At 52.9% G+C, this 12,114-nt stretch overlaps 1 protein-coding gene across 1 annotated transcript; it reads left to right on the top strand.

Annotated features, from left to right (window-relative positions):
* Positions 1 to 2,927: 2,927 nt before the first annotated feature.
* TMEM121B (transmembrane protein 121B) lies at positions 2,928 to 4,762 on the top strand. The gene has a single exon (XM_039249993.1). The coding sequence runs from the start codon at positions 2,928 to 2,930 to the stop codon at positions 4,686 to 4,688; it is 1,761 nt and encodes a 586-aa protein (XP_039105924.1). The 3' UTR covers positions 4,689 to 4,762.
* Positions 4,763 to 12,114: the final 7,352 nt, after the last annotated feature.

Below are 12,114 nucleotides of genomic sequence, written 5' to 3'. Positions count from 1 at the left end.
CTCTCTCTCTCCCTCTCTCTCTCTCCCTCTCTCTCTCTCCCTCTCTACTCCTCCCCTGTGTTCTCTCTCTCTCTCTTAAAAGTAAATAAACTTAAAAAAAAACACAAGAAAAATTTCCCAGAAATACAAAGGATAATGTCAACCTGTCCTGGACGCACCTGTGGGAGGGGGGCTGGGGCTGCCAGGTGAGAGCAGGGCGGGAGCACTGTGAGTGGCGAGCGGGCAGGGGTGGGGAGTGGGAACAGACCTGTGAGTGTTCTCTCAGGAGCTCAGTTCTTTGCTTTCATCAGCTGCTTTTGCTCCTTCACTGCTCTTCATTAAGTTGAGCAGAAGGCTTGGCTCAGCTTTCAGGTTAGTCTTTGGCTGGTGTTTTCCCTGGGGGAGAGCCGGGAGGCTGGCTATAATCCCTCCCATTAGCACTTGGCGGCTCCCCAGTCTGCTTCTTAACCTGGACTGTCTCAGGCCTGACGTCCGCCGGGTCTGCTGTGGTGCTCACACGTGAGTGCAGCCTGCACCCGCTCTTTCTTCCCCACCTTGCCCCACGTGGCAGGAGAATCTCTCACACTGTGAAGTCTGTAAAGATCGGATCCAAGAACCACTGTCCTATTGAGAGAAGCTTTGCTCCCTCACGCTTTCTGGCGTGCGAAGCTGTGGGGGACAGAACTCTGAATGTGGCCTCAGGAATCCAGCCCAGAAAACCATCATTAGTGGCCTGTACCATGAGTAAATGTCCCATGGGAGGTGAAGACAAGAGCTAAGAGGAATTATGATAACACCAGCTTCTTTTAACTGAGCACATACTCTGTGCCAGGCACTAGGCTAAACCCTTTGAACTCATGACCTCTCTTAATGTAACAGCCTGTTAAGGTAGATATTGGTCCCTTTTTACAGTTGGATAATGTGAGGCTCAGAGAGGGGAAATAACCAAGCTAAGTGGCAAAGCTGAGGCCACTGACCCCAGAGCTCACGTTCGGTCTGGCATGATGATTGGACATATTTTCAAAGGCTGTGTGTGCCAGAGGCAGGTGGAATAGTGCACGATGGTGGTTCTAAATCCCACATTTACCATGGATTAGTTGCACAGACTGACTTTCAAGAGACTGGAGAAAACAAGTTTGGCTACAACTGACCCTTATTCAAGAGGCAGATTTAGGGGCAAGGCCTGGGCTCTTCTGTTTCCTTGTCCCTGGTGTCATCTAGAAAGGTGAGCCCCAGAGGCACACGCTCTAATGGCAATGAAATCAAGGCAGGGAACTTGGAGCCTGAAGTATGTGGGGAAGGAGGAAGGGGCTGACAAGCTTCTTGCCTAGCTCTGAGGAGGCCGGGATATTTGCATTATACATGAGCCTTGGATTTTTTTGAGTCCCAAATGCTTTAGTCATTTTTTCTCCCCTAAACTCATAAAGCCATAGCTCTACCTGCTGCCTTCCCGAGTTGCTGATGGATATCTAGCCTCAGTCATGGAATAAATCCTAGGGGCTGAGTCAGAAAGAGCTCTGAGCTGGTAGCTGCAGGCCCCTGTGTCTTCTGTCTACAGTGGCCAGTTGTTAACATTCACCATCACCCTCTTTGCGACTTGGTTTTTTATCAAGGTACCCATACCTCTAAAGAGGCCTCTACTTTCCTCTCTGCTAGGTGCATCTTTATTATTTCCAATTCCTGCCTTAAAGACCTCTGAGAATACCAAAAGCCCCACTTGGCTGGGGCCACAGAAATAATTCTTTTATCTACCCTCTCTCCCCCAACAGTTATATTCAAAGAACTGCTCCATTCACTGGAAATTGGGACCTCCCTGAGGGTCTATCACTGAAACCAGTTCCGGGCACATGAATATGTAGAAATACATGACTGGGCTGGTCCGTTTATTTTTTTTTTATTTTTTTATTTTTTTTAATGTTTTATTTATTTCTAGGAGAGAGAGAGAGAGAGAGAGAGACAGCATGATCAGGGTAGGGTCAGAGAGAGAGGGAGTCACAGACTGAAACAGGCTCCAGGCTCTGAGCTGACAGTCAGCACAGAGCCCGACGCGGGGCTCGAACCCACGAACCGCGAGATCATGACCCAAGCGAAAGTCGGACGCCCAATCGACTAAGCCACCCAGGCGCCCCTGGGCTGGTCCTTTTAAACCGTATAGCCTGATGTCTTCATTAGTTTTTAAGTGCGTGGCACTTAAAGGCAGGATGCCCCAGGCTAGTGGGCACTGGACAGAGGGGAGGCGCCAGAGCTGCCTTTCTGCCTCCAAAAGAAGTGTGCTGACCAGGAGGAGCAGAGGCCTGAACCCGTCGCCCGTGCCTGGTGCTCAGAGGCATGGTCTACACCGAGACCAAGGCTATACAGTTGCTAACGGTTCAGCAGTTCAGCTAGTGGGATCTCTGAATGACTTCCCTAGGAATCCTGTGCTCGGGTTAGTCCTCCCAGCGCCACCGGCTCCCCCCACCCCCCCAACTCCCGCTTCCTGGCCCCTCCCTCCTCCTCCCCTCTTCCCCTAGGCCCATTACCGCGCTCCGTACCTCAACTCTCTTGCCTCTGCAACCCCTTCCCCCTTTTCTTCCTGCTGATCCAGCGAGCCAGGCTTTCTCCTTCTCTGGTCTCTCCTCCTCCTCTCCCCCTTGAATCCAGTCCTGGTTTCCCCGCCACCAGCCTCCCTTTTCTCTCCGGCTGGGCTCGCTCTCTGCCCCCGCCCCCGCCGCGCCCGCCTTCACCGCGGAGGGTTCAGCATCTCGCCTTCCCCGCTCCCAGCCACCCGGGGCTTGGCTGGCCCAGTCCGGTAGCTCCAGTCCAGATCTCGCTGCTGCCCGACCCGGGTACGAGTCCCAGCCGCTCCGGAGGAGGCGGCGGCTGGCCCCGGCTCCCCTCGGCCGCCTAGCCAGCCCGGGGTTGGCGGGGAGGGAGCAGCTGGGCAGTCCCCCGGAGCCCCTTGGAGGACAATGCACCCAGCGCTCGGCAACCCCCGCTCGGTCTCGTCCTCGTCCGGCTCTTTCCCGCCGCCCCCCGCCGCCGCCCGGCTGCAGCCCCTTTTCCTTCGGGGGGGTTCCTCCCGCGGCCGGAGAGGCTCGGGCGACAGCAGCACCAGCACCAGCACCAGCCGGGGGGGAGGCGGCGGCAGACGCGGCGGGGGCGGCGGCGGCTCCCCCAGCAGCAGCACCGGCGCCGAGCGAGAGGACGACGACGAGAGCATCAGCATCAGCAAGCCGCTGGTGCCAGCCACCGCCGCCGGGCTCCCGGGACCCCCGGCTCAGGGGGGCGCCCCAGCCGCCGACCCCGCGCCCGCCGCCTTCTCCTCCTCCGCCGCCACCTCCTCCTCCACCTCCACGCCCACCTCCTCTTGCAGCATGACAGCCGCGGACTTCGGCGGGGGCGCGGCGGCCGGGGCCGTCGGGGGCCCCGGGGGCCGCTCGGCTGGGGGCGCGGGCGGCTCCGGGACAGGCAGCGGCACCTCCTGCTGCTCGTGTTGCTGCTGCTGCGGCCGCCCTGCCCGGCCTGGCCGCAGGGGTCGACGCCGCGGCTGCACCCCCAGCCCGGGGTGCCGCTGGGGCTACCAGGCGCTCTCCGTGGTGCTGCTGCTGGCGCAGGGCGGGCTGCTGGACCTGTACCTCATCGCCGTCACCGATCTGTACTGGTGCTCCTGGATCGCCACCGACCTGGTGGTGGTGGTGGGCTGGGCCATTTTCTTCGCCAAGAACAGCCGGGGCCGTCGGGGCGGCGTGGCGAGCGGCGCGCACAACCACCACCAGCACCACCACCACGCCGCGCCGCCCCTGCACCTGCCCGCCTCGTCGGCAGCCTCCGCCGGGGCTGCGGCAGGGGCCAAGGCGCGCGGCGGCCGCGTGGGGGCCGCTGGCCCGGGGGGCGGCCCGGGGACTGCCGGGGCAGCGGGAGAGTTCGCCTTCGCCTACCTGGCCTGGCTCATCTACTCCATCGCCTTCACGCCCAAGGTGGTGCTCATCCTGGGCACGTCCATCCTGGACCTCATCGAGTTGCGCGCGCCCTTCGGTACCACGGGCTTCCGCCTCACCATGGCGCTGTCCGTGCCCCTGCTCTACGGCCTGGTGCGGGCCATCAGCGAGGCGGGCGCCCCCCCTGGCTCGGCGGGACCCTTGCTCCTGCAGCCCCAGCAGCACCGAGCCGCCGGCTGCTTCCTGGGCACGTGTCTGGACCTGCTCGACAGCTTCACTTTGGTGGAGCTGATGCTGGAAGGCCGCGTGCCGCTGCCCGCGCACCTGCGCTACCTGCTCATCGCAGTCTACTTCCTCACCCTCGCCTCGCCGGTGCTCTGGCTTTACGAGCTCAACACCGTAGCAGCAACTTCGTCCTGGGGCCAGGCTTCAGGGCCGGGCAGCTGTAGCCGCCTTTTGCGACTGCTGGGCGGCTGCCTCGTGGACGTGCCCTTGTTGGCGCTGCGCTGCCTCCTGGTGGTGAGCTACCAGCAGCCCCTCTCCATCTTCATGCTCAAGAACCTCTTCTTCCTCGGCTGCCGCGGCCTGGAAGCCCTAGAAGGCTGTTGGGACCGGGGGAGTCGGGCCTCTCCCAGTCGGGGGAGAGGGGGTTACGGCGCTCCGCCCTCTGCCCCGCCGCCGCCGCCGCCGCCACCACCTCAGGGAGTCTCCCAGCTGGGCCACTGTATCTCGGAGAATGAGGGGGGAGCCCATGGCTATGTCAATACCCTGGCTGTGGCCTCCCAGAATTGAGGAGGGATGAGGGAGAGGGGCTTGCTTTGGGATTGAGAGACCCCAGCCCTTTATCCTCTGACCTTCTCTCACCCAGATTTGATCAGGCTCTATTTGGAAGAGGTAACTGTCAATACAGCTACGGGCCAGTGTGCCCTTCTGCACCCCTTGGGTCAAGACTGCTTGGAGGGAGACCAGCCGCTAATGGTGAAGGAGGAAGGTCCACTTACTCTATTCTCCCTTCTCCATGTCTTACTCTAATCTAGCCTCCAGGGGGCTGGATACCTCTGTTTCTTGCTTTTCCCACCGCCATCCTAATTCCTGTCCATTGTGGGGGAGCATGGAGGAAAGGGGGTGGGCAGCAGGGGGTGCTGGGCCTAAGCCTTCCTCTTGCCTGGAAGTGTCAGCTTCTTATAGGCTGTGGTTAGTGGTCACTGTCCCATGCCTTGACACTGACCCTAAATCCACTGTTCCCCTGATGTGTCTATTTGGTTCCCCCCATCCCCAGAAGGTAGATGTGTTTGTCTCTGTGTGTATAGTGTTGTTTTCTCGTGTCCACACTGTGGCCCCTTGCAATCAGTAGATCTGGGGAAGCCCTGCCCTCCCCATCACACATATGACCACCCTCCTCATTCTTACCTGAATTTGTGGCCATGAATTCCCAGAAAGAGCTGGGCTCCTGGGAGCTGCCCAGTTGCTCTCCTCCGAGGGAGAAGCTCACCCAGGATCTTCCTCAATTCTATTCCTCTCTTCTCAGCTTAGGAGAGGGTCCATACTCTAAGGACCAAACTGCACCCTTTCTTGGGTGAGTGAGCATTTCTACCTCCGTGCTTTCAACTTTTGTAGCATCATGCACTGATGCTGCTTGCAAAAAATACAGGCAAAATACTCAGAAGTTGCATTCAACATGGCCACTGGATCCAGCTGGGGTTTGGTGCCAGTCTTATTACAGGGTCTGTGGAGTATCAGCCATTGGCTTGCCCTCCCTTCCTCCCTCCCTCTGCACCCAGAGCTCTTATCCTTCCTGAGGTTTGTTGCTGACTGGGTCAGATCTTGGCTCAGAACAAAAGCTTTGGTGGGGTTCCTGGATATATGTGAAGTTGGGGCTCCCATTAGCTTAAGGAAATCCAGTTCCTCATCTGTCCTTCCTCTAGGAAGCCTGGTGTGGATCACAAAGGGTGGTGATGACCTTTGTCCTCGGCTCTGGTTAAGAGACTTTCTACAGAGAAGGCAGGCTGCATGGAGAGGCTGGGCAAATCTTACCTCTGCCCCGCCTTCTTCCGTGGTATTCTCACTGAGATTGATGACGAGGGACACCCAGGGGTTACCCACTTATAGTCTCAATGTGGGACCTCACTCTTGAAGCAAGATAAGTGTTTTTTGGGGAGGTATGAGTACAGGAGGGCAGCTGGCAGCAAGGCCAGGAAATACTCACTTTCTTCCACCCCAAAATAAGATGGGGTGGGGCTGTAAGAATTTTTGTTTTCCCCTCCCTGACTTCTTATGCTTGAGAAGTCTTGTGTGGTGTAATGAACCCTGGACAAAGGACTAGAAGTCATGGATTATAGTTTTGACTCTGTCACTCACTAGCTTTGAGTGACACATCACTTTTGCTTTCTGGGCTTCAGTTTTTCACTTGGGGCCCTTCTCTCCCAATTTGTTGGGAGTTTGTTGATACATAATGTCTGTCCATGTAGACAGAGACACAGAGGGGTTGATGGCTCCACCAGAGTTCTGAGCCTCCCCTACTGTCACAATGAGGAACAATGGAGGAAAAATGTTTACACTCAATGTATTATCTGTGCGCTCAGCCCCTCACCCTACCAGGTCCAATATTAGCTAGTTGGATTTTACAACTGATCTTTTTTTTTTGTTTTCTTCCTTCTCTCCCCACTCCCCACTCCAATCCTTTCCCTTTAAATTCCCTGTGCTTGAAGTTCTGGGCCCAGACTCTGGGTGGGCCCCCATGGCTGCTCCCTGGGTCCTCATATCCTCTCTCCAGCTTTGCTCTCTCTGCTACCTAATCTCAGTGGTTGTGAAAGGGCTCTGTGTCTGAGCCATGGCCAGCCCCTGGCTGGCCCCTGCCCTACCCCTCTCTCCTGTTTGGATGGTGGTCTCCCGATGAATGACTGTAAAATCTGAGTGCTATTGAGTTTTCTGGTGGGAGGCTGTGATAGGTTCCAATGAGCTACCACTTCCCAAGATACGATGAGAGATTGATGGCACCTGGCCAATTCTGGCAGAGGCCAGGCCTACTCAGTCTCTGTCTGCTGACCCCCTACTAACCCCTGGACATTCTCTTTCAAACATCTGGTGCAAGCACTTTGTGCTCGGGGGTCAACCCCTTTCTTCTGGGGTTTCTTTCTTGAGTCCTTTTACTTTGTTTCCTTGCCCCACTCACAACAAGAAATGACCCCTAAAGTTTCATTTTTCTTGCTTTCTAGGGGCGTCTTTAGTGGGGGGTCAAACTGGAGGTGTTTCCCGTAGGTCTAATAAAGACAAGGTGCACTGCCTCCTGAGGCTTGTGCTGGGAGCACAGTTCACAGAAAAGTACCCTGGGTTCAGAATTCAGACTGCCTGCCTCTAACATTTGTGCAAGGAAGGTGTGCCCTTGACCTGAGCATTGGACTCTGACTCTGTTTTAAAAGGGGGTTGGACCAGACCCTCTTTAAGGGCTCTTCTGATATAATGTGCCCTGGTTCTGATTCTATGTGTCTTTGTGGAAGAGAGCTGTCTGGCAGTTAGAGCCTGGAAGAAGGGAAGTGGCACCTCACTAGCATTTATCACGTTTTTCCCCCCTTTCTCTTTTTAAAAATAAAACCAGCCTCTGTTCTGAAAATAAAAAAGAAAAAAAAAAAGAAAAAAAAAAAAACCTTGAGACTTGTGACAAGCTTCCTGTGTGGTTTGTTTAAGATCTTTCCCGTCCTGGTTTCCTTACTAAATTCTTAAATGTCACTGTGACATTTGTCATCATTTTATAGGCCTGTGTTAACATTGTGGGTACACCTTCGCTATTTCCTTCTAGGCAGTAGGCATGCTATTCGTAGAGGCAGTGTGGCTTTGGCCTCGACCTGGGGGTTGTTGAGCCAGGCTTTCTATAGGCAGAGCTAACTCAGGTGGGCGCTGGGCCTGAGAGAGATTTCCCCAGCCACTTGGGGCTTTCACTCCCATTTCTTTCTAAGAATAACTTGCTAAGAGAAAGACTGAGAAACTTATTTTTAAATACTCTGCCCTCTTCTATTACTCTTCCCCCAGCCAAAGACATGAATTATGTATGAATGAGAAGAATGAGGCCTTTAACAAACAAACAAACAAACAAACAAACAAACAAACAAACACAAAGGGGATAGTGAAATCTAAGACAGAACATTGAGTCTGCACAAATATAGTAGATTTTTTAGCACAGCTATAGCCACTCTGTGTTGTTGCGCTTTGGTGCTGCTGGCCATTCCAAAGACTACACAGTGATTGGACCCAGAGGGTGAAAGAGGCAAAATCAGAGCATGGGAACAGCCTGGCCCTTGGCTTGCTCTCTGTCCTACGAGCTGAGGCTGTGGGCACTTACCTCACCTCCTGGAATGTTTTCATCACTTATAAAACAGGAGCAATATTACCTCACAAGGCTGTGGTAATAATTAAGTGAGGTGGCAAAACAGTCCTTTTCCTCAAGATATTTATAATCATAATGGGGGGCAAATTTACATATAAAAGAATGACAGAAAAACATAAGATCATGTCTTCATTTGTTCCTAAATCTAGATGCAAAATAAGATGGTGACTGGACTTAGCATATTATAAATATTTACACGTTTCTCATAGTTAGGTAAGCTAGCTCTTACCCATTTGGTCAGCGGGACCATATATGAAAGCATCTTTGTGAAAGATGCAGAAATGACATATGAATGGGCAGTATATTCAGAGTGGGTAGGGCTGAGGTCACACTCAGGCTTTGCCGGGGGGGTTGAGTCTGACCCTGCAGTTCTGACCCTCTGGAAGAGGCTGGCAACATCCTGTGCTCGCCTGAGTCAGGCCCTAGATGCACAGCAGCTCATTTCATCCTCACAGCCATCTCCAAGGGAGCCTTGTCTCTATTTTCCCAAGGCCCAGAAAGACAGTAGCTTGCTGAATACCACACTAGAGTCAGGAAGGGAATCCAGATCAGGGGTTCCTGGGTGGCTCAGTCGGTTAAGTGTCCAACTTCAGCTCAGGTCATGATCTCTCAGTTTGTGGATTCGAGCCCCACAGGGAGCTCTGGGCTGACTGCCCAGAGCCTGGAGTCTGCTCTCTCTCTGCCCCTCCCCTGGTTGTGCTCTCTTTCTCCCTCTCTCTCCCTCTCCATCTCTTAAACATAAATACATACACATTTTTAAAAAAAAAAAAAAAAGGGAATTCAGATTTGAACCCAGGTCAGTCTGCCTTCCAGATCTGCACAACCCCAGGCAGCCTACAGACTCAGCTGTCAGTTGAGTTCAACTTCCCCTTATTAAAGCTTCAGAAAAGTCCAGCTAAAAAGCAGGGGCTGCTTTTCATATTCTGTGTGAGTTCCAAGGAAGAGACACTGAGCAAAAGTCAACCACTGGGATACCCATGTCAGGGTGCAGGGTGCAGGACACCAGCCAGCTGCGCCTCATTCCTTTCTGTTCTCCTTCCTCTTCTCAAGTCATTGTTGTATCTTCTTCCTCTCTAATCAGAAAGGAAGGATCCAGTAAACTAATAGCCTAGGGGGCTACTCTTCCTAGGAAAGGAATCTAGGAACTGGGGTGTCGGGGGGCATGTTGGACAAGAACTCTTGGTATCCTTCAAGTCATAAGAGAGGGGACTCCATGTTCCTCTAACAGACAAAGCTGGCTCACCTGTCTTCACCAACCTGAATGGACAGGATGTGAATGTGGTCCCAGCACCAAGATCTGGAGGAGGCAGCAGCGCATGGAGACCTGTGGGGAGACCAAAAGCAAGAAGGTGGACCTCAAAGGCATTTAGGAGTGATGTGGGAGGCCGTGAGTGGGCACCCCGACTTTGCAGCCTGTACCCATGGGCTGGGGGCAGTTGCCTTATTTTATATTCTTTCATACTATAGAATACTGGATCATATATTACTTTTGTAATCTGAACAAGCAAACGCTAGAGCAAGAAAGCCCTAACAACAGGAAGAGAGGCTAGATTAACAGTGAGGTTCCTAAACTGCTCTGACTCAAATCAGGTCAGAGTGATCCTTGCTAAGAGGCAATGAGACCTAAGGGAGCCTCTGGACTCCTCACAAAGGCAACGATGTATAGGGGTAGCAACACCTGGATGAAATGATGGCTACCATGTACTGAGTACTACCATTTACTGAGTACTCCTGTATACTGAGTTCTCCTGTGTACTGAGTACTACCATGTACTGAGTGCTCCTGTGTACTGAGTATACTACCAGGTGCTAGTGAGTGCTCCTGTGTGCAGGACACACCCAGGAGCTTCACATGCATGTTCCAGCCACTCCTCATAAGACCTCTTTGAGGTAGGAGCCCCTGTTGCACATCCCGCAGCCTGAGACCTAGGGAGGGTTACTTGGTAAGCCACATGGTTGGCAAGCAGCAGAGCCAGGGTTCCAGCCTTGGATTAATGGTTGCTTCTTTTTTTTTTTTTTTTAATTTTCAATGTTTTTAATTTATTTCTGAGAGAGAGAGACAGCGTGAGCAGGGGAGGGTCAGAGAGAGAGGGAGACACAGAATCTGAAGCAGACTCCAGGCTCTGAGCTGGCTGTCAGCACAGAGCCCGACGCAGGGCTCGAACCCACGAACTGTGAGATCATGCCCTGAGCCGAAGTCAGTCGCTTAACCGACTGAGCCACCCACCCAGGTGCCCCAATGGTTGCTTCTTTTTAATGGATCTCTCAGGCACCTGGGTGGCTCAGTGGGTTAAGCATCTGATTTGCGCTCAGGTCATGATCTTACAGTTCATGAATTCGAGTCCTGCATCGGGTGAGCACGAGCCCTTCTTCGGGTGAGCCCCGCTTCTCTCTCTCTCTCTCTCTCTCTCTGCCCCTTGCTCACTTGAGCCCTCTCTCTAAAAAAAAAAAAAATTATCTCTCCCTCTTTCTGTCCTTCCCCTGCTCTCTCTAAATAAATAAATAGCTTAAAAGAAGAAAGAAAGACACTCTGTCCCCAACCCCCTGGCTTGAGACCCACAGCTGGGGCTGAAATACCAGCTCTGCTTTTATTCCAAGCTCATGCATACTTGGGCCATTACTTTCTTGCATAGCCTGAAGCAGCTGGTGTCTTGTGGCCCTTACTTAACTGACAGGTCTTTTCAGAAAGCGCTGGGGCAGAACCGTCTGACACTGCCTTTATGTATTTGGAATGGGGGCGCACCAATTTCAGAGCTAAAGGCCACAGGACGAAAACTTCCCAGTGCATTGTAAGTACATCTTCCTCTCCCTTATGCCTTATTTAATATGCAAAGACAAGCAGAAAATCAGTAAAATCCATCATACCCTGGCATGTAGAGATCCCAGCTCAAACTGCTGAATGGATGTTTAAGTGACTAACAACCCCCTGAAAGCTTGGACATCTCTGAGATCCTTCTTAAGCAGAAAAGAGTTTAGAAGTCGAGTTGGAAAGCACTGTATTGAACAATGTCTACATCACCATTTAATCATCACTCCACCCACCCTCGCGGGGTTTTTTTTGTGTGTTTTTTTTTTTTTTTTTTTAACCAGGAACAAGACAGCAGGCAAGTCCACTTGGAAGTTGGCAGCTGGCCTGGTTCAAGCGTGCAGGTTTGGGCTGGACACCAGTCACAGCTGCTCCACTGCAGGCTTCTGTCACATGTTGACTGTGGGTCCTCCCACCCACTTGAGCCACTGCTGTTGCAGTCTACTTAGGAGGGGGCCTGGGTGGTAGGAAAGTCACAGCTTGGAGGACATCTGTTCTTGGAATGGTATTTCTGGGTGAAGTAGGATTTTATTAGCCATGTTTCAGAATAATATGAAAAGAGAGGCATGGCTTTATTTATACATGCTCTTGAAGCTCTTGGCATTTGGCTGACAGCGGACACCACGGGTTGACAGAATTTCTGGCATAAATATGCTAGAAAGACCAGTATGAGACTGGGGGCTTTAGGGGAGAGGAGGCGACGGGGGAGGAGTCAGGGAAGGACATTAAAGAAAGGGTGCAGAAGCCCTGGGTAACTTCATGATTCCATTTACATGTCCTGTCCACAATGGAGAATTCTATAGAGGGACGGGGAGTTTAGGGAGGTTGGGGTGAGGATTAAAGAGGGCTGGATTTTCTTTTCGGGGTAAGAAACATATTCTAAACTTGGTTATGCTGATAGTCACTGAAGTCTCAACTCTTAAAAGCCACTGAACTGCATGAGGGCAGCTGTGAATGGTATGGTATGTGCACTGTATCTCAAAAAAGCTGTTAGGAAGAAAAGTAGCAGCCCTGGAGATAAACAGGATACAG

The sequence above is a fragment of the Hyaena hyaena genome, unplaced genomic scaffold, assembly GCF_003009895.1.
Source record: "Hyaena hyaena isolate Hyena2069 unplaced genomic scaffold, ASM300989v1 scaffold_368, whole genome shotgun sequence".
Lineage (NCBI taxonomy): Eukaryota > Metazoa > Chordata > Mammalia > Carnivora > Hyaenidae > Hyaena > Hyaena hyaena.
Note: the sequence above shows the minus strand (reverse complement) of the source record. Positions and strands in the feature narration are given on the sequence as shown.

Coding starts and splice junctions, on each gene's coding strand:
- TMEM121B (XM_039249993.1), top strand. CDS start 2,928: ATGCACCCAGCGCTCGGCAACCCCCGCTCGGTCTCGTCCTCGTCCGGC.